Genomic DNA, 22995 nt, shown 5'->3' on the forward strand with positions numbered 1-22995 from the left:
TCACTATTCTTATTCAATATAGTCCTGGAAGTCCTAGTCACAGCAATCAGACAAGAAGAAATAAATGGCAACTTAATTGAAAAGGAAGAAGTAAAACTGTCATTATTTATAGATGACATCATACTGTATACAGAGAAGGCTAAAAATTTCATAATAGCTACTAGAACTAATAAATGAATTCAGTAAAGTAGCAGGATACAAAAATAAATATCCAGAACTCAGTTGCATTGTTATATAGCAATAATGAACTATCAGAAAGGAAAACTAGTAAAATAATCCCAGTCACAAGTGCTTCAGAAAAAATACCTAGGAATTGAACCTAGGATGTAAAAGACAGAAAACTGTAAGACACTAAAGAAGATACAAATAAGTGGAAGCATATATCAAATTCATGGATAGGAAGCATTAACATCATTAAAATGTCCATACTACCTACAGCAATATATATATTCAATAAAATACCTATCAAGATATCAATGGCATGTTTCACAGAACTAGAAAAATATTCCAAAAGTTTATATGGAACCAGAAAAGGCCCCGAATAGCTAAAATAAGCTTGAAAAAAAAAAGTGGGAGAAATCAGTCTACCTGACATCAAACTATACTACAAAGCCATAGTGATTAAAACAGCATGGTATTGGCATAAAAACAGACATATTCTGTAGATCAATGAAACAGAATAGAGTCCAAAAATTAACCCACACCTTTATAGTCAATTAATATTTGATGAAGAAAGCAAAAACATACAATGAGGTAAAGATAGTCTATTCAAAAAATAGTGTTGGGAAAATTGGATATATGCAAAAAAATGAAACTAGAGCACCTTCTTACAGCATACACAAGAATAAACTCAAAGTGTATTAAAGACTTAAATGTTAAACCATAAAATCCTAGAAAATTTGGCAGTAAAATCTTAGAAATTTCTTGTAGCAATATTTTTTTCTGATATGGAACCAGGAAACAAAGGGAAAAATGAACCAATGGGATTACATCAAACTAAAAAGTTTTTGCACAGCAAAGGAAAGCATTAACAAAATGAAAAGATCACCCAGTGAATGGGAGAATATATTCACCAGTGATACATCTGATAAGGGCTAAATATCCAAAAATTTTAAGTAACTTATAAAACTCAACACCAAAAATATAAATACAATCCAATTAAAGAATGAACGAAATATCTGAATAGATGCTTTTCCAAAAAGGACATGGAAGATAGCCAACAGATATATGAAAAGATGCTCAACATCACTAATCATGAGAGAAATATAATTAAAACCACGACTTATCACTTCATACCTGTCAGAATGGCTGTCATTAATAAGTCAACAAACAATTGTTGGTGAGAATGTACAGAAAAAGGAACCGTCATGCACTGGTGGTGGGAATGAGATTGCTGCAGCCACTGTGGAAAGCAGTATGCAGTTACCTCCAAAAATTAAAAATGGAACTGCCTTATGATCCAGCGATTCCATTTCTGGGAATAGATCCAAAGAAAACCAAAACACTACTTCAAAAGAATATATGCACCCTTGTGTTCAGTGCAGCATTATTTACAGTAGCCAAGATTTGGAAGCAGCCCAAGTGTCTATCAGTAGATGAGTGGATAAAAAAACTGTGGAACATTTACATAATAGAATACTACTCAGCAATAAAAAGAAGGAAATCTTACCTTTTGTGACAGCATGCATAGACCTAGAGAGTATTATGCTAAGTAAAATCGGTCAGAGAGAGACACTTTATAATTTCACTTATGTGTGAAATCTAATGAACAAAATAAACTAACAAATAAAACAGAGATAGACTCATAAATACAGAGAACAGACTGACAATTGCCAGACAGGAGGGTTACTGGAAGGCTGGGTGAAAAAGGTGAAGGGATTAAGCAAAAGAAATAAAAAAAGCCTCATAGACACAGACCATAGCGTGGTAATTACTGACAGCGGCGTAGGGAGGGAAGGAGAAGAGGGTGAAAGGTGGATAAATGGTGATGCAAGGAGACTTGACTTGGGGTGGTCTCTCAATATACAGGCCTACAATACACAAATGATGTATTATTATAGAATTGTACATACACCTGAAACCTATCAATTACCATAATATAAAAGAATAAACAGATACTGTGTATATGAAGTTCTGAACTGATGATTAAATAACTAAGCATATTAGTTGGAGTACAGTAAGTCCTCAGTTAATGTTGTCTAGGCCTGTGAAATGATGTAAAATCAATTTTTACCACATGCTAATTGATATAAACAAGAATCAGGTTACTACAGCATTTCATCAATGTTATAACAAAATGATGTTGGATGAAATATATTATTCAAAAAATTAATATTTCTTGCTACATAGCGTGCATTCAAAGTAGCTTCCTTTGGGGGGAAGACTGCAGCGGTGAGAAGGGCAAAGGGTGGGCAGGCACTGCTGTTCTTCTGTTAAAAACCTTTAATATTGAGGGGTTTGTTCAGCTTTATCCAGGTAAAAATAATATCCAATAAACTGAACATGTATAAAGTGTAGAAGCTGATGGGTTCTGAAGCATTATCACAACCAAGGTCATAAATAAATCCGTCGTCACCAAGAGCTTCTTCTTGCCCTTTTATCTCTCCTCTTACATCCCCTGCTACCCCAGGAACCTCCTACCCTTGGCAATCACTGGCTTTTCTGTCATTATGGAGTGGTATTTCCTAGAATTTTAGCATGAATAGAATCACACAGTATGTAATTCTTTTTTTGTCTGGAATTCTTTCATATAGCATCATTATTTTGAGATTCATTCATGTTGATCCATGTATCAAGAGTTCATTCTTTTTGGCTGCTGAGTACTATCCATTATTTGGCTAAACCATAACTTGTTTATCCATTCACCTATTGATGGACAATTTAAAGTGGCCATGGGACATTTGAGTGTGGATAGCTACTAGTAGGCAGTTAAAAATAAAGAGAGCTATGCAGGTGAAAGATTTAGGTTAAGGATATATACTGCTCATAAAAATTAGGGGATATTTCAAAATGAATATGAAACGATAAAAAAAAGCATTTGGTTTTATTAAACAAGAACATCAGAAAAGCAAATAACATGTAAAAGAAAGTTGTTCAATTATGCAAATGAATGCAAAACCAACTTTTATTTCATCGGTGAAAATGTACTATACAAAAGGCTGAAAGTACTAGAGTATCTGCATGTTCCCTGATCCCCTAATTTTTGTGAGAAGATTTGAAAGTCATCATTTTAAAAACGGTCATTAAAAGAATTAAATTACCCGAAGAGAACATATATAGAGAAAGAGAAGATGTAAATTATGATTCAAGGTAAATGCAGTGAGCTTAATGCTAACATCTCCTTCCTCTCCAAATACCACTGAAATGAAAAAGTTTATAGAAAAAAGAAAAATCTACAGCTACAGAAAAAAAAAACACAACAGGTCTTAACAATGAACTATAAACTTGAAATTTTTTTTGAAAGATTAAAAAGAAAGAATAAGGACTTCCACATTTAGCAGTTTAACCTACTCTCCTGCCATAAAACATTCAGATTTTGAATAAACTGCCACAAATTTACTTTAAAATGCATTGCTGAACACTGTATGAAACTAATAAAATATATAAAGTAAAAAGCAATAAAACTACAAGGAGGAATGGATAAATCCATTATCGGAATGAGGAATGTCAATGCATATTTCTTACTAAATGTAAGGTCAAACAGACCAAAAAAAAAAAAAAAAAACCCATAAAAAACAAAAAAACAAACCATGAGATGTGACGACACTAAAATTAGTAAGTCTGATTGAAAGGAAACATACAGAACTCACATCTAACTATTGGAGGTCACCAACTTTACAGGACATTGACCCAGTGGAGAGTTCACCTTGTCCCGATGGGGCAAAGTGACTGAGCAAAGACCCGGCTGCCACAGTTGGTATACACTCTTCTCCTTTACTTGAACGATGTTGAGACCTGACCCTTTGCCTCACAATAGCTTGTTGGAGAGCAGAGAGCAGAGTACCTTCTCAATTTTCTCTCTCCTGAGTGGGGTGGAGGGGTTCCCAGACTGTGTGAGCATCCTCCCCCTGGACAGAGGTGGAGAAGGGGAGGCTTGGGTAACTGGTAGTATTTACTTCTTTGTTTGCTGTCCCAAATAAGCCTAGTTCCTAAAATTGTCCAGCTTAAGGGCAGTCAAATATAAGGAACATGTGTAGTTTTTCTGTATTAAATAATTTTCTTACAGGGAAAACATGGCAAGTCACATCCTTTGTCTAATTCTTCCAAAGTGCTGACATTGGTTGATTCAATGTTATAATATTCACCTAGACTGCAGAGAATAAATCAGATGTTGAAAGATAAATAACTTCCGAGTCTAGGCAGGTAAATTCAAGGGGTACAAGACAACAGGGAGCAAGCAGTTGGGAAGCAGATGCTACTCAATCAACTCTATCAGATGTTATTTCGGAATGTGGGCCCAGAATTGTCAGATGTATCAATTTTCAAAGAAAACAAAATCTGTATTTCTATGTGAAATCTCCAAAATTCTTAATTTTGTCACTTCAATTTTGTTTTTTCCAAATCACAACATTTATATTTTATTTTGTCATTCTGTGAAATGCCCAGATAAACTTATACCAGGGAAAAATCTGTGGGTAACGAGACTTATTTCATTCTTTATCCTAAGCAACTGAATTTTTTTTTAAAGACAGGAAGCTCAAGACATGTTGTCAAACAGAAATCTTATCACTTTAATGTAAAGATTTTAAATACTCTTAAACAAAATGTCTTCAGGTCAGATCCACTGTGGGCCATGAACTTGCAAGGTCTGTAGCAAACTAATAGACATGAAGAATTTTTGACTTGGGATGGATCTGGGGGGATTTTAAAGTCTATCATTTTCAGAGAGAGAGGTAGAGAGTTGCCAAGGGATATTTATTTTATTTTATTGAATTTATTGGGGTGACACTGGTTAACATAATTATAGGTTTCGGGTACCCAATTCTACAACACATCTTTGTATTCTATTGTATACTGTGTGTTCACCAGGGATATTCTCTTTAAAAAGAGGTTAAAAGAGTCTGATATATTTAATAAATGAAAGCACAGCTGCTCCGGCTGAAGAGGAAGCCCTCGCTCTCAGACATCTCTTGTTGCTCTCCTTCCCTACCAGTGACCTCAAAGCACCTCTGGAGATCAGGGTTTGAAACTGATGACCTCGTTCAAACCCTCCAATTACAGTGAGAAAAGGCAATTCAATTTCTTACTGAAATTCCCAAATCTAGTCTGAATTAGAATTTAAGTGCCTTGATCTAATGCTACTTTTACCACTTCCATAGCTACTGATAATAAATCAGAGCTTTGGGGTTTTTTTTAGCACTTACCATCAGCTAGGCACTGTGCTTTTTCATACCAATTCTTTGTACAACAATCCTGTGAGACAGGTGTTCTTAGCCTCATCTTGCAGACGAGGAAACTAAGACTCTAACAGGTAAAGAGTCACATGTATAGTAAGTGGCAATCAGGATGTGAACCTGGGTCCTTATAACTCCAGAGTATGTCCTCTTTAACCCTGACACAATGCTGTCACCCATCATTCCCTGAAAATCACCATTCCCCAAAGCACAAGATAGTTATGATGCCAACAAGAATAAATGGGGGGAAAAGATACCATAAGAGGCTTGGGAATCTTCTATATGAAACAAAACTCTTCATTCTGAAAAAACAACAAATATTCATAATAGGACACATACTCAAAGACTCTAAAACCAGAAGTTATATTTAAAACATTCCAAGATGATGTATGTACCTCCTGGAGTGGGTACTTTCGGAACAAATAATTTTAGAACAGATAGCACTTTAAATAATGGGTAGTCAGTACATTATTGAGTTCATTGCAACTGGTTAAAAACATACACCAAACGAGCATATTTCCCTAAGCTTTTGAAGTGAAAATATCTTGATTGGAATCTTCATGCCCTTCCACAAAATGTCCTGAGTATCATTCTCAGGAGTCAAACTTTGAGATAAAAAGTCTACTCACTTGGCTCATTGTGGTCTTTATGTCCTTAATCTTATATTCAGAATTCAATCAGATTGTTAAACTAGTACTTAGCAGAATAAGTACTGTGCAAACCCATAAACTGAACAGAGTGTAAATTCCTAGTCTCTTCATGAAGTCTGTTCTCCTTCCCCCTTAGTGACACCTTCTTCAACTCTCAGTAACCCAGTGCCTTCACGGCCTTGTTCGTGAATTTTTCCTTTTCAAATTCCATTCCCAAAGAAGGCTCGGGAACTCACCCAGTTAACTAACAACATAAGATATCAATAATGCTTTTGAGATTCTACCATTCAATAACTATTAAAATAGTCCTGTTGAATACAGTTCTAATGCTCAGAGAAATAAAAAGTAGGCTCCTTTAAAGACCTGTGGTAGTTAACCATTAGTACTAGGAGGGATGAGGAGGAACAGGACAATTAAGACATTCTGAACTAGCCAGCACCAAACTATGATAAATAGACAATGAGAACCAAAATAAGTGGAACATTTTATATAATTCTCTATCAGAAATAATGCCAGCATTGTAATTCTGGTTCTAGCTCTGTCATTAAGTACCGGTGCCATCACTGGCAGATAATTTTCTGTCTTTGAGTCTCAGAGCATCCATTAGTAAAATGAGAGTGATACCCCAACAGATGTTCTCTAAGAACACTTTATGGCTCAAAAAGGTTATGAAGAAGATAACAAAGACTTGAGTAGCAAGGCTGGACATGTTTCAAAACAACTATAGGTATTACAATGAAATTTTCTCCTTGATAAGTAACTCTGTCTTGTACTGCGCTCTGGAGTGAACATCTATCATTTCTGTCCACCCAGCAGTCATTTTTGGGAAATCCAAAGTAGGTGGGATGCTACAGAAGCTAAAGGAGGGATAATGCAGGGAAGCAATCTGATAATGAAAGCAGCTTGGCCATTTGGATGCTCCAGGCATTGTAATATTTGGGGAGATGGTTGTACAAAAGAACAGATATAGTCAGATTACTTGAGGCAACTGCAATGGGGTCAATAATGCCCAGTGTAAAAATAAATGTCCAGGGACAATGGAATTGACATTGGGGACAGACTGATCCTATAACATGATCTTTGTGTCCTGGTTCCTTTTGCTCTTTCCTATATTCTGAACCTGGTTCTTCAGGCTGCTCCCAATGATTTGATAAGCTATCCCATATCTATTCATTTGGGAATTCTAGAACTGGTTTTCTAGCCTAACTGGGGCTGAAAGCAGTGAATATTCTGTCAGTGCTGCTTAGAGACGAACTCTGGCAGCCCATGGTACACAGAAAAACAACTGACTGTTATCTTTGTAATCCTTTAGATTCCAGGAACGTCTGAGATTGACATGCCCAGGGAAAGCAAGGCTCAGTGGCTGCTGCCAGAAAAACAGAAAGCAGTATGAAGAGCACGAGCTTTCAAGGATCGTGGGCGGAGGTGAGTGCTCTAGTGGCACTGTCTGGCTCAGGAAGAGTGACAAACTGGCATTCCAAAAATCTTGGCTCAAGGTGTGGAGTGAAACATAAGGATTAAAATGACTTAATGCTTAAGAAGTTAAAAAAACCAAATGCAGCTTGATCCTGCAGATTGCCAAATTGTACCATAAGAAATCTAGCGATATTTTGATAAGGAAACAGTGGGATCCCAAGATCTGAAGTGTGGATACATGACAAGACTGTAGAATCCTCACACAGTGCTCTGAACCCAAAGCTGTCAGAGCAGACACATATCCCATGTCTTACTGAGGCAAACATTCCTTATCTGAAAGATTTCCTTTGTAAGAAAAAAATAAATAGCCTCATACCCGATCCCCACTACTCTTCAACGTCTCAGCTTATAAGTACAGTTCTATCCCAGCATGCCCTGGAAGGGTCAAATCAAAATAAAATCTGGAACAAGGATTATATACATTACTTATAAAACACTATTCATTGGTGTTGTATCAGAGGATGATGGATTAGGGAAGAAAGATCACAATTTTAGATGGGGTTTAGTTACAGTGACTTGGATATATTAATTCTAGATCCAATGCACTAGCTTCAGGAATCAGGCTTTTTGGAAGTTAGATGATAAATGGGCTTTTGAGAGGGGCTGGTTGGGATCTCAAAACCATCCCACTGTAATTTCCCACGTCCCTTTGTGTCAATACCGAGTTTAGCAAGAGCACAATCACTACTGTGGATAAACACTGTGGTAGAAGGGGCCACACAAAAACCATGGGCGGTTTCCCTTTATCATGACAGAAAAGCAAAACACCATTGCAGACCAGGGGACCTTTACAGATTAGTAACACCATCAAAACCATATTCAGGAGTAGTGACTCTTAGCATCTGCCCATTTTAATTCTCCAGCACAACTGGATAAGTTATTAATAGATTGTCTTAATCCACCTTAATCAGATGGGTAAGGTGTTTTTTCAGATGTGATCTCTTTACTATAGTAAGTCAGTACAATCCTCATATGTCATATGCAGCTCTAGACTGACCAATGCTTTTTTTTCTCTAAAAGCCATTTCCTTTCATCTGCAGGGACAGCAGCACCTTTTTACCAACTTGCCCTAGAGCAGTGGCTCTCACAGGGTGAATCAGCAGCAGCAGCACCAGCAGCAGCAGCAGACCCTGGGAACTTGCTGGAAATGCAAATGCTCCAGCCCATGCCGGATTCAGGAATCTGGGGGCAAGGCAATGATGTGCGCCTAACAAACCCTTCCTGTGATTCTGATGCACTTCCGAGGAGAAGCAAAGCCTTCTAGGAACAGCAGCTCTTCAGCTCTGGGCTTGTTTCATTGTCAGAGGCTCTAACCATGTCACTGTTTGACAGGACATTATACTGGCCCATTATATTTAGGACATAAAGCTGATGAGGTCATAGATACGTGCCAGTGAGAAGATTAACTTCCACCCTGGTTTTGCTAATATACATACTTCCTTGTACAGACTGGACCCAACTATGGATATCTAGAGTAATCAACCCAAGCTACCTCTCATGAATGGAGTGTTATTTTACTCAACCACTATGATACCAGGTGTATTCAAATAGCATTCCATCTTCAAGTAGCCTGAGCAGAATTAAAAGCATGGGAAAGAAGTGTGAGCACATTACTCACATGCTCAAAATGCCTACTTCTGCCATACTATCACCTTTTCCTTAAAACATACCAACTACTTCTCCACACTATCATGACATGGTAATAGAAGGAACCATAATATGGAGCTAGGGTTTGTGGCACTGTAAGATCCTATAGAGAACGCCTGGGTTAGAATTTTTATGGAGAGGGATCAAAAGAAGAAAGATATTTTGATGTTTTAATAATATATAAAGCTAAGCCTAAGCAGACTGGTTCTGCAGCAGTGTCCTGGCTATGCCTTGCCTCCTTCAGTGCTGAAGGCACAGGATACATAAACATTTGTCACTTCTCTGAGGCATGAATCAGTACCCCATTGGGTACTGATAAAGCACACTACTTTATCAGAGAACAAGATCAAGTGAATGCAAAGCATTTAACTCTTACTTCAGAGTTTATGCTTTCTACTCATGGTGGCATATTCAGTAACTCTCACAGAAGTATTAAAAACTTTATTTCTTACTCTAAAATGACACCAAAAAGAGAAACTTCTAGTGATGGCTATTAAAATAGAACGTTTGGTGAAAAGAAGTGACGAGCCTTAGCTGGACGACAGACTTGTTAATGGTCTAAAGGGGTCCATAAGAGTTCACACTCACAGAATATATACTGTAAAAGAAATAACTAGGCTCTTAAAGTAAATCCCTTGAGAATATTAACAGGCTACCATATAATAAAGTGGTAAAAACTCTGCAACTTATTTTCATGAATGTGACCACTCTCAGGCAAGTCAGCTGCTTTAACAATGCAAAGTGGAGCCTGGCATACAAGAGAAGAATAGAAAGCAAAAATTTCCATTATTTCCATGTGGAAAAGCTACTGTTTTAAAATTATTTCTTACCAGAGAGCATTATAAATTTTTAATTATTTATCTAAAAGAGCTTTTCTTTGGAAATTAGACAAATATACACAGTAATTGGCATTACAAAAAAAAAGTATCTGTCTACCTAAGTGTCAGTTTTTTCATTTAAAATCTGTAACTTGAAACACTAACTCTGGAGAAGCTACACATTCAATAAACATTAATGAATACATGAAAAATATACAAACTAGGGTAAGAAGGCCTCATTATCTACGTGCCACAACCCGAAGGATAGGAAATAAACACAACAGTCGCTCCACGGCCTGAGAGAGCCACGTCCCTTTGTGGCCAGGCTCTTCTGAGGGTGTAACTAATAATGTCCTGGACCCAGAATATCAGGGAATGGCTCTGTAGCAACCTGGTGCCTATCAGCAGAGCCTCTGAGAATATTGTCCACTGTTCAGATACAGGTCTAATCTTGATTCTGCAGACTCAGAAGTGGTCACTGTACTTTTCCTACTACTGCAAACACAACATTACAAAGAAAGTACGCTTGTAGATTCTACAAAAAAAACCCAGCAGCCATTGCGCACACCACGGACTGAGAACACTTCAGTATCTATTTCATTTTAAATGACAATAGCTTACTTTCACAATAGTTACAGCTACCTCAGAAAGCCTTCCCTGAAAACTAAAGAGGTCACACTAAACACTCTCCTATCTGGGGGGGGGGGGGTATACAAGTAGTAAAGGAGGAAAGGAAAGGGCCCGCTAGACTCTTCTACAAGCAGAAAAATGAAACTGTTTAAAAACCACTGCCCAAAAGAAATAGATTTTTTTTTCTTAAGTTTGTTTATACAGTGTTTCTCCATCCCTTTATTTTTAATTGAATAGAGACATTTCGGTAGTGCATATGAACAGGTGGAAAGGAAAGGGCTTGTGTTTTTTTTCCCTTTGGCTCACTTCCCTTTAGACTTTTCAAAAGTGGAATGACCACATGCTGTTCCAAACATAATACATGACTCTGCTTTTGCCTAGACCTCAATGAAGGCAATTCAAAAAGAAAAATAAATATTCCTGTTTCCATTTTCCCCAAATCAGCCTCAGTTCTTTTTGGATAAAATCAGTCTCTCAAGGGACAGGAGCCTAACAATTTGAGAAACAATGCTCTAGATATGAAACAAAAAGGAACACAATGGAAAATCAGCAGCCCTTTGTTTTTCCACCTGGAGAATCAGACTGTACAACGTTCTTTTTAAGAAGCCAAGTTACTCTTCAGAATTGGAAATTAACTCTAATACAAATGAATTTAGCTTCAGTTAATAAAATAAGGAAATAACCAAAGTCCCTGATTTCAAGTAAGTTTTGAAACAAAACTAAAAAACCAGGATATTCCAGTCGGATCCTTTTATCACAAATTTGACTTTTAAAAATTTCTGTGTAAAGTAAGTACCACATTACTCAGGTAACATTAATAAGAATATACAATAATCGTTATTTATACATGCTATACATGTATCATCCTTAAGAATACTTTCAAGTACTTTAAACCAGGTTTAGCAAACTACAGAATGTGGGCCAAAAAAAGGTCCACCGCCTGTTTCTGTAAATAAAGTTTTATTGAAAGACAACTACACTCATTTGTTTACATATTGTCTACGGCTGCTTTTTGTGCAATTGCAGTGTGACCGAGACTGCATGGTTTGCAAAGTCAAAACATTTATTTTTGCATTTTTATGGAAAAAGTTTGCATTCCCTGCTCTAAGACAGTGGGTTTCAAAATTTAACATTCCTAAGAAGCACCTGAACAGCTTGTTAAAATACAGTTTCCTGGGCTTTATCTTCATAGATCATGATTCAGTAGGTTGTGATGGGGTCCATGAGCTCGCATTTCTAACACGTTCACATGCTACTTTTTCTATGAACTAAACTGTGAGAACCACTGTTCTAAGTCATTTCATATAACCACAGACCCACCATGACCATAAATGTTATAAGGTCTCTAAAACAGGACAGCCATCATACAAAATGAAAACAAAGGCATAAAAGAAGACTAAGATTACAGCTTGGTATATTAGCATAAGAACAGGCATACAGATCAATGGAACAGAACAGAGAACCCAGAAATAAACCCACACCTTTATGGACAATTGATATTTGACAAAGGAGGTAAGAGTATACAGTAGAGTAAACACAGTTTCTTTAATAAATGGTGTTGGGAAAATTGGACAGGTACATGCAAAAAAAATGAAACTAGACTATCAACTTACACCATTCATAAAAACAAACTCAAAGTGGATAAAGGACATAAATAAATGTAAGTCGCAAAACCATAAAAATCTTGGAAGAAAACAAAGACAGTAAACTCTCCATTATCTCATGTAGAAATATTTTTGCCAATATATCTCCACAGACGAGAGAAATAAAGGACAAAATAAACAAATGAGACTATATCAAATTAAAAAGCTTCTGCAGAGAAAAAGACACCATTAACAAAACAAAAAGACAACCCACACAATGAGAGAACATATTTGCTGGTATGTCTGATCAGGGGTTAATAACCAAAATTTCTAAATAATTTCTAAATCTCAACACCAGGAAGGTAAAAAATGGGCAAAAGAATTGAATAGACACTTCTCCAAAAAGGACATACAGATGGCCAATAGGCATATGAAAAAATGCTCAACATCACTAATTATTAAGAAATGCAAATTAAAACCACAATGAGATACCACCTCTCTCACCTGTCAGAATGGCTACCATTAATAAATCAACACACAACAAGTGCTGGTGAGGGCATAGAGAAAAGGGAACCCTCCTGCATGCTGGTGGGAATGCAGACTGGTGCAACCACTGCGGAAAACAATATGTTGTTTCCTCAAAAAATTAATTTTGAAACTGCCTTTTGACCCAACTATCCTACTTTCAGGAATATATTCTAAGAATCCCTAAACACGAATTCAAAAGAAGATATGCATCCCTATGTTTACTGCAACATTGTTTACAATAGGAAACAGCCCAAGTGTCCAACAGTGGACGAGTGGATATAAAAAGCAGTGGTATATATACACAATGGAATACTATGCAGCCATGAAAAAGAAGGAAATCTTACCTTTTATGATGGCATGAATAGACCTAGAGATTATTATGCTAAGTGAAATAAGCCAGGCAGAGAAAGACAAATATCATATGATCTCCCTCATATGAGGAATCTAATGAACATGGTATACTGAGGAACAGAATAGAGACAGAGGTGGGTCATGAGGAGCAGAGGGACAGCTATCAGAGGCAAGGGGGGTGAGGGGAAGGGGTCAAAGAAGGTAAAGGGATTAGTGAAATTATATATACGTAACACACAGAGATAACAGGACAGCAAATCTCAGAGCAAAGGGGGGGGGAGAGTTGGGGGGAAGGAATTGGGGGAAGGGAGGGAAAGGGGTGTAATGGGGGTACATTGTTGGGGGTGAGGGTGTTATATTGAATGGGACACTTGAATCCATTTTAACACAATAAATGTAAAAACTTAATAAAAAAAAGGAAGACAAAAAAAAAAAAAAAGAAATGAGATTGATCTCTTGAATTATATGAAATTCCTGGAAGCTAAGAAAGTACATCAGACAATTCTTCAGCCCCTGATCCTACACTGATTCATAGTGAACAACAGAAATTCAACAGGGATCAGCAGGAACCAAAGGCAGTTGGGTTGGAAATGTAAAACCCAATCTTCTTTAGAGAAGCTACAAAACAGTTTTTAAAAAGTAAAAGTCAAGATATATGCAGTTAATAATTTAGTTGTTGTCTGGACTATAAACTTAGGTACTAAAATACAATATTTGAAAAAAATATGATACATAGTTTATAATACAATGGTCCAATCAAGATGAATTATTTCACTTCATATAAATAAATGCAAATGTTTAAAAATGAAATTCTTTAAACAAACAAATTCTAACACACATGTCAAGCTAATACAGGAAAAAATATAGAGGATGTCAACCACTATATTTTATTAGAACTAGGCTCAGGCAGAAAGTGGATGATATATAAATCACCTAAAAAAATTAGAATGTGCAAAAAAAAAAATTAGAATGTGTTTTACTTTTGACACTGCCGAAGATAAAGGTAGATCGTCACGATTTGAGGGAAAATTCTTTTCACTGATAGGAAAACACCACTATTTTCTTTATTCAGCCTTCATTGCACATCTACCAAGCTCAGAGGCACTGTACTGGGTGGGCAACAAGTTTGCAATCTAGTGAGAGAGCCGTGTAAATATTGGCAACTCAGCAGGATAACTATGAGAACAGTCGTATACGGTGTTAAGCACTGTTAGAATATAAAGAATGAGCTGAGTCAATAAGCTTGGTAGTAAGGTGAAAGAAGGCTTCACTAAGCACAGAGGTTGCTTTAATGGAGATCTGAAGAAACTAAGCAGGTGAAAAAGGGTAGGGAGAGAGCCCAGGAGGCAGTGGATACAACACTATGTGTACAGAAGTGAAGGAGAATAATATGGATTTGAATTCTACAAACAGACTGGTCTGGCTGAAGCAGAGTGTGTACACGAGAAGGGACAAGGTGGGAGGTGGAACAGGATGGCAGGGTGCCACATGGAGAGTCACATGGGTGGCACACTCGAGTCAGGTCTACACTCTTCCAGCTTTAGGAAAATAGTGAAGAATTTAATCCCAAAGTGGATTGCATGGATCTGCGTTTCAATAAAACCACTTTGGTACCACAGAGAGAAGCAATTGAAGGCTAAACATTTTATTTTTTTCTAACGAGACTTTGTATGCAAGGCACAGATGAGAGAGAAGAAAAGGTAGAGCCAAATAAAGGTTAAAAAAACACACACACACAAAAAAAAACTCCCAGTTTAATTTTTATCTAAATGAAATCTGCAAAGAAGCAGCAAAAACTAAATTAACACATTATATTCTGAATCTTAGGAAATATACATATTTTTTATCCCTTAAGGTCAAAGGTAAAAAAAGTTAACAGATGTCATTATGGTCCATGTTGACAGAGAAGACTGTATCAGACAGTACTCAGACCTGGAACAATAAATTCTCTGGGCTTCAGTTTCTTCACCTATACAATAAAGGATTCAGTTGTTCCTAACTTGGGCTATAAAAAGTATACTGCTTACAAAAATTAGGGGACCAGGGGACATGCAGATACTCTAGTACTTTCAGCCTTTTGTATAGTGCATTTTCACCAATGAAATAAAAGTTCGTCTTGTGTCTCATTTGCATAATCAAACAACTTTCTTTGATTTGTCGTTTGCTTTTCTGATGTTCTTGTTTAATAAAAAAAATCAAATGCATCTTTTTTTTATTGCTTCATATTTGTTTTGAAATATCCTCTAATTTTTGTGAGCAGTATATACATATTTCAACAAAATTGGTTTCCTTTGCAATCCTACTCATTTTATTTAAATTTTAAAACATTCTCTTATTCTGTGAAGGGGTCAATGGCACAAAAGAGGTTAAGAAGCTCTACATATTTACAGTCACTTATAACTCTCAAATTGTAGAATTTTGGACATTCAATACAGGTAATAAGAGAATGCCACTGGCTATGGACAAATAAGGATGGGCAATAGAAAAGCACAGACCAAGACCAAAAACAAAACAAAACAAAAAAACCGCACATACAGGGATTAAAAGTCTGACTCAGATTGGTATTTTGCCTGTCCGTTTCCCTTTCTTCTCTATACTTAAATTAATGCTGTATGGCTTTCTTCTTTTATATCCTTAAACCTACTAAAGTATGATTTATATAATAAAACTTAATGGTAAAGGCTGTAAGGAAGCTTAGTGTACAAACAAGATTATATAATGAAGATATCCTCAAATAAAGGAGGTAAGAACAGAAATTACTTCTTGATAATGCCCAGACACAAAATTACCTGGAAAAGAGCTCAGTACATACAAAAAAAACCCCAAAAACAAACAAACAAAAAAACCCCACAAAACCTTTTTTTTACACAAACAATTGGTTTAAAAAAGACATGTGTAGGACCAAAGCTAGCTCTTATCTTCTTACAATTTTAGGAATTTATTAGCAGATATATCTCTCCCCTAGGAACTCTAAATGATCTATATTTATAAGGTTGATGGTACTAGTCAAACTTAAAGTATATGTAGCTATAATACAGAAAGAGAACCAGATTTTTAAAAATTTTAAGACCTCTGTAAAACATGAGTTATAAAACGTACTATCATCAGAGAAACTGTGAATGAGTAATTATTTCTTGAAGGTATCCCCACCACATAATTTATTTCAATCAGATTAAACCATCAAAATAGTTCTGATTAATCAGTGAAAGTATCATGGCATCATCTGTTCAGTGTTCAAAATCACATCTTGCACTGCTTTGAAAGACCACGGAAAGATTACAATAATTTGAACTGCCCTTTTAAAGTACACCGACTTAGTATATAAAAGCCCTCCTGTTTTAGACATGAGTCTACAATGAGGTAGTCCAATAACTATTCAACTAAACAACAATGGAAGACATTTGAAGCTGCAAAATCAAGTCTAGTCAGTTTTTTCCCTTTTTACTGAATTTATTGGGGTGACACTAAGTCTAGTCAGTTTTTAAAGTAGTGGCTACACTAAAATTATAGGGGTTTCATCTCTTAGCAACAATCTAAGGGGGGAAAAAACCTTCAACATCCCTGAACACTGGAGAAAAACTACAGGAACACTTGTCTCCTTTCCTTCATGAGACTTATCAACCTAACCGATTTGTACAGAAGGGCAGGGCCCTGCTTCTCCATAGGTAACTTCTTCCTACACCACCCTAGCAATCTGCATATCCTTAAACCAGAGACAGGTAACTGAGGCACCTAAGGCAACCTTGAGTGTCACTCTGCTACTCCCCTGACATGTGGTTTCTTTTAAAAAGTATTATAAAGAATATTTAAGTACCTAAAAAAAGTCATTTTTTAGCAATGCACTACAATCCCAAATTCTTCCAATAGTTGATTTGCTTCAGAAAACTGCCAAGTGAACATTACAACTACCTATGAAAGTATATGTAGTTCAGACACTATTCAGAATTCACATTATTAAGGGAACTACCATAACTGATTCAGGAAAGCAAAGTATTTGCCAGCTGCAAGATATTTCAAAATCATTCATGACTATATGTTACATAAAACGATATTAAGCAAATCCACTAAAGGGGCCACAAATGTATAAATTCATAGCAGGATTTAAACTTCAAAAGGATTAATTACAAATATGACTTGCACACAACTGAAAGAAGCCCTTACTGTCTTAAAAAAAAAAAAAAAAGCCACATTTAAAGTTTATCCCAGAATAGAACATAGACAATTGTCTGTAAAGGTATATAGAACCACTCACCTCCATTTTTACAGAAGCAGTATTCTGGTCATAATGACCCATCAGATTAGGGAAAAATGTCATGTTGTAGGCCATTTTCATACATCTGGGAACAGTAATTGGTTCACAGGTGAAAAGACTGTGTCCTCCTATGAGGGGTAGAAAAACACACGTCCACAAAAATGTAAACATTTCCATTTTCTTCAAATTCCTGCTTTTACCGCATGGCTTGAATCAATCGCTCTTTTCATTCTCAGATTTCCATCCAAAGAGAAAACGTGCAAACTTCACATTTCATTATTTTACCATTTTGAAAGAAGCTCTTTTTCTGAAAATGAGTTCCGGGTCAATTACTGTAAAAACAACCAAGAGGAAGTATCAGCAACATTTGTCATAAACTCAAATGCGGGCGTCCAAGTGCAGAGCTAAGATTTTCACCGTAGGTAACTAACACCAGAAAAAGACGGAAAATTCCATCTTATCGAGAGATACTCTTTCTTCCCCCTGCCCTGGCCCAGACTATATATATATCATTTACAGAGGAAATCTCATCTCTAGGGAATCGCTGAGAGAAGGTTTGTGCCTTACGGAACAGAGTGAGAAGGGGGCACTGGATGAGTGAGATGGAAAAAAGTAACGCGGAGCGTCATGAGTACGTTAAAAAGGATTAATATAATGGCAAAATCTTAGGGACCCTGCTGGACATCTTATTACTTACAAGAAAACTGGTAAATACTTGGAAGACCTAAAGAGTTTTTAAATTATTTAGACTCTAAAAGAGCCAGTTCTTGTGGCAGACTTCCAGGTATTGAATACTGCTCTGTTTTTTAAAAGTAGGCTTCCATGATTTCCACCTGCGGAGGAGCGAAACTGGTTTTTATGAGCCGGGGGAGTAATGATGCCCCCGAAAGGGAGAATAGGCAGCTCTGTCCCTGGACGGCGACGGAGTCTCCGCGGGAGGAAGGCTGTGGGTCCTCGAATGGCCGACCGCGCCCCCGCCCCAAACACACACCGTGCCCAGGCTTCCAGCGCCGGGCAGGGTACCTCGCCCCGCACCGAGCACCTGCCCGAGGCCTGGAGCCGGGCGGCAGCGTCCCTGGCGCCGCGGGGACCGGCATCGCCATCCGGGAGCTGGCCCCAACTTCCACGGAAACTTCGGCCGGTGCGGCCCGTCTCGTCGCGCCTTCCCCGCACCTGCGGCTCCGAGCGCGCCCCGGCCCGGCCCGGCCCGATCGCCCCGGGACTCGCCTGCTGCGGCCGCCCGGCCAGCCGGGGCCGAGGAGCCTCACCTCGGGCGACGGACGAAGGCAGCTCTCCCTCTCCGTCCCCGTCCAGCCCACCATGCCCGCGCGACCTGAGACGGCTCGCGGGAACGTCCGGGACTCCACCGCCTGGGAGCCGAGCGGGGAGCGAGAGCTGAGCGATCCCGCGAGACTGCGCCGCCAGGTCCGCGGGCAGGTCCGGGCTCGTGGCGGCGGCGGCGGCGGCGGCGGCGGTGCCGGGCCTGGTCCTCCGCCCGAGCTCCGCCCGCGCAGCGCCGGACTGGGTTGGCCCCGGGCCTGCCGAGCTGGGAGGGGGTGAACGGTGTTGGGTGGGGGTTAGTCTCAGGGACGGGGAAGTCCCCTCCACCTTGCCGTCTGTTACGGTACCTGAAGCACAGGGCTGCGTCCTGCCTCGCTGTCCCGCCCAGAGGGGTTCAGCCTAGAAGGATTTGTTGAAGTTCTTGGTAATACCTCCCCCCCACCCCATAAAGCTTCCTTTAGTTTAAAGGGCCCACTTCATTGTGGATTTCAGGAGCCAACACCTTTTTTTTTTTTAACGTTATTTTTTAATTACAGTTGACATTCTATATTATTTTGTATTAGTTTCAGGCATACAGCATTGTGGATAGACAATCATATATCATACTTTAAAGTGGTCCCTCCAATATTTCCAGTAATCCACCTGGCACTCTACATAATTATTACAATAATATTGACTATATTCCCTATGCTGTACTTTACATCCCCATGACTGTTATGTAACTACTAATTTCTACATCTATAATCCCAACACTTTTTTCACCCAGCCCCCCAAACCCCCTCCTCTCTGGCAAATCATCAATCAGTCTGTTCTCCGTGTCTGTTTCTGTTTTGTTTGTTAGTTTATTTTGTTATTTAGATAACACATGTAAGAGAAATCATACGGTGTCTGACTTTTTCTCATTGACTTATTTCATTTAGCATAATACCACAAATGGTAAGATTTCATTCCTTTTTATGGCTGAGTAATATTTCATTCTATTTTTATATACATACCATAACTTTTTTATCCACTCTGCAATTGATAGGCACTTGGGTTGCTTCTATATTTTAGCAGCCAAGACTTTAAGCAGGGCTGCCTGACCAGGCGGTGGTGCAGTAGATGGAGCATCGAACTGGGATACAGAGGACCCAGGTTCGAGAGCCCGAGGTCGCCAGCTTGAGCGCGGGCTCCTCTGGTTTGAGCAAAGCTCACCAGCTTGGACCCAAGGTGGCTGGCTCGAGCAAGGGGTTATTCGGTCTGCTGAAGGCCCTCGGTCAAGGCACATATGAGAAGGCAATCAATGAACAACTAAGGTATCGCAACAAAAAACTGATGGTTGATGCTTCTCATCTCTCTCCCTTCCTGTCTGTCTGTCCCTATCCCTCTCTCTGACTCTCTCTCTGTCTCTGTAAAAAAAAAAAAAGAAAAGAAAAAAAAAAAGACATTAAACAGGGCCAACTTGCTCTGTAAAGTCAATTGCTCAAGGGACCTTAATTGGAAACTGAGTAACTTTCTGGATAACTGTACTAAAAAAGTTTTCATCAATTCTGAGGGAGTCAGTCATCAACTTGAGGCACAGGTGGCAATGGGATTCTAGCCCTGGCAGGTCCCACAATTTTACTGATTCAAAATAGACAGTTGAACGGTTTTAGAAGTTAACTTAATTTTTAGTAACAACTCTGACACACACAATCTTGTAAGATCAACCTAGTCATCACTCCTTCCCTCCTAACAATTAACAACCAGACCTTTTCACTATCTCCATAATTTTGTCTTTTTCAGAATGTCATATAGTTGGAATCATACAGTTGTAGCCTTTCAGATTGTCCTCCTTCACTTAGTAATGTTCTTCCATGTCTTCTCATGGCTTGATAGCTCATTTCTTTTTAGTGCTGAAAACTATTCCATTATCTGGATGTACCACTGTTTATTTATTCATTCACCCACTGAAGAACATCATATGGTAATACATATTATGTTTAGTTCTATGAGAAACCACCAAACCCTCTTCCAAAGTGGCTATAGCATTTTGCATTCCCACCAGCAATGTCTTGAGAGTTCTGGCTGCTTCACATCCTCACCAGCATTTGGTGGTGTCAGTGTTCTGGATTGTGGCCATTCTAAAGGTGTGTAGTGGTATCTCATGTTTTAATTTGCACATCCCTGATGACAGCTGATGTGAGCATCCTTTTATGTATTTATTTACCATCTGTATATCTTCTTTGATGAGGTGTCTGTTAATGGTCTTTGGCCTGTTTTTTAATCAGGTTGTTTGTTTTTTTGTTGGGTGAGTTTCAAGAGTCCTTTGTATATTTTGGATAACAGTCTTTTATCAGATATATTTTCTGCAAATATTTTCTCTCAGTCTGTAGTTTATCTCCTAATTTTTTAACATTATTTTCTTTTAATAAAATTATTATTACATTTTAATGAAGTCCAGCTTATCAATTGTTTCTTTCATTGATTGTGCCTCAAGTATTGTATTTAAGAAGATATCACCAAACCCAAGGACTTCTAGATTTTCTCCTATTTTACTTTCCAGGAGTTTTATAGTTTTGTGTTTTACATTCAGGTCTATAATCCTATAATCAATTTTGAGTTAATTTTTATAAAGAGTATAAGATTTATAACCAGATTTATTTTTTTGCATGTGGATGCCCAGTTGTTCCAGCATGCTTTGTTGAAAAGGCAATATTGCCTTTGCTCCTTTGTCAAAGATGAGTTTGCTGTTTTATATGGGTCTATCTCTGGGCTCTCTATGCTATTCCATTGATCTATTTGTCTTTTTTTTTTTTTTTTTGCCAATAACACAGTGACTTGATTACTGTAGCTTTATAGTGAGTTTTAAAATAGGGTAGTATCAGTCTCTAACTTTGTCTTCAATATTGTGTTGGGTATTCTGCAGTGGGATTCAGCTGGTTCACACCAGTTTGGCAGAACCGATACCTAATTTTTTGTTGAGTTCGGAGAACTGGTTGTTAAAATGGCACTTGTAATCAGGGTTCTCTCTAAGGTGGGCGCCTGGGCAGCCACCCAATGTGGAAATCACAAATTTACATTCCTTACTCTTTTTAACATTTATCTGCACAGCAGTGTATTCTAAGTGCCTGTAGTAATGTTTATTCCACCCATAGGTGAAAAAAATTGCCAGTGAGGATGCCAATCAAGAAGCAATATGGAAATATCTTAAATAACAGTTTTATTGTTTCTGTCAGGTATTATTTAATATTTTTTCATTAATATTTTAAAACTCTTATAATCTAGTTTTGTGTACATCTTTTATTGTTATTTAAGTATTAAATGCATGAAATATTAAACTACCTTTCAGTATATATATATTTTACTTAAAACAATCATTAGGGCAGAGAACCGGTTGTTAAATTATTTGAGTCCCACCACTGGTATTTTGGGTCTTTTTCTTCTCTAGATAAACATCGACAAAAAAGAGGGGGAAAAACCCACAAAAATGTGGAAACTAAACAACTTACTTCTAAAAAATGAATGGGTCAAAGAAGAAATAAGTGCAGAAATCAAAAGATATATACAGACAAATGAAAATGAAAATACGACATATCAGAATCTCTGGGATGCAGCAAAAGCAGTAATAAGAGGAAAGTTCATATCACTTCAGGCCTATATGAACAAACAAGAGAGAGCCGAAGTAAACAACTTAACTTCACACCTTAAGGAACTAGAAAAAGAAGAACAAAGACAACCCAAAACCAGCCGAAGAAAGGAGATAATAAAAATCAGAGCAGAAATAAATGAAATAGAGAACAGAAAAATTATAGAAAAAATCAATAAAACAAGGAGCTGGTTCTTTGAAAAGATCAACAAAATTGACAAACCCTTGGCAAGACTCACCAAGGAAAAAAGACACAGGACTCAAATAAATAAAATCCAAAATGAAAGAGGAGAGATCACCACAGACATCATAGAAATACAAAGAATTATTGTAGAATACTATGAAAAATTATATGCCACCAAATACAACAACCTAGAAGAAATGGATAAATTCTTAGAACAATACAACCTTCCTAGACTGAGTCATGAAGAAGCAGAAAGCCTAAGCAGACCAATCAGCAGGGAGGAAATAGAAAAAACTATTAAAAATCTCCCCAAAAATAAAAGTCCAGGCCCAGACGGTTATACTAATGAATTCTATCAAACATTCAAAGAAGACTTGGTTCCTATTCTACTCAAAGTCTTCCAAAAAATTGAAGAAGAAGCAATACTTCCAAACACATTTTATGAGGCCAACATAACCCTCATACCAAAACCTGGCAAGGATGGCACAAAGAAAGAAAACTACAGACCAATATCTCTAATGAACACAGATGCTAAAATACTAAACAAAATACTAGCAAACCGAATACAACAACATATTAAAAAAATAATACATCA

General features: G+C 37.7%; 1 protein-coding gene across 6 annotated transcripts in view; it reads right to left on the reverse strand.

Moving 5' to 3' along the window:
- FZD6 (frizzled class receptor 6) overlaps positions 1–19034 on the reverse strand; it is a 40494-nt gene extending 21460 nt beyond the window's left edge. Inside the window, exons 1-3 of one of the 6 annotated variants that reach the window (XM_066265904.1) lie at positions 18597–18851; positions 17614–17660; positions 17329–17456 (exon numbers count right to left, since the gene is read on the reverse strand). In XM_066265904.1, the coding sequence (XP_066122001.1) occupies positions 17329–17409 (81 nt within the window). In that variant the 5' untranslated portion in view covers positions 17410–17456; positions 17614–17660; positions 18597–18851. Of the gene's footprint in view, positions 1–17328; positions 17661–18555; positions 18852–18956 lie in introns of those variants that run through there. The other 5 variants (XM_066265903.1, XM_066265902.1, XM_066265905.1 and 2 more) reach the window with 5 other exon arrangements.
- Between the last annotated feature and the right edge of the window lie 3961 nt (positions 19035–22995).

This window comes from Saccopteryx bilineata, chromosome 3 (genome assembly GCF_036850765.1).
Source record: "Saccopteryx bilineata isolate mSacBil1 chromosome 3, mSacBil1_pri_phased_curated, whole genome shotgun sequence".
NCBI classification, from domain to species: domain Eukaryota; kingdom Metazoa; phylum Chordata; class Mammalia; order Chiroptera; family Emballonuridae; genus Saccopteryx; species Saccopteryx bilineata.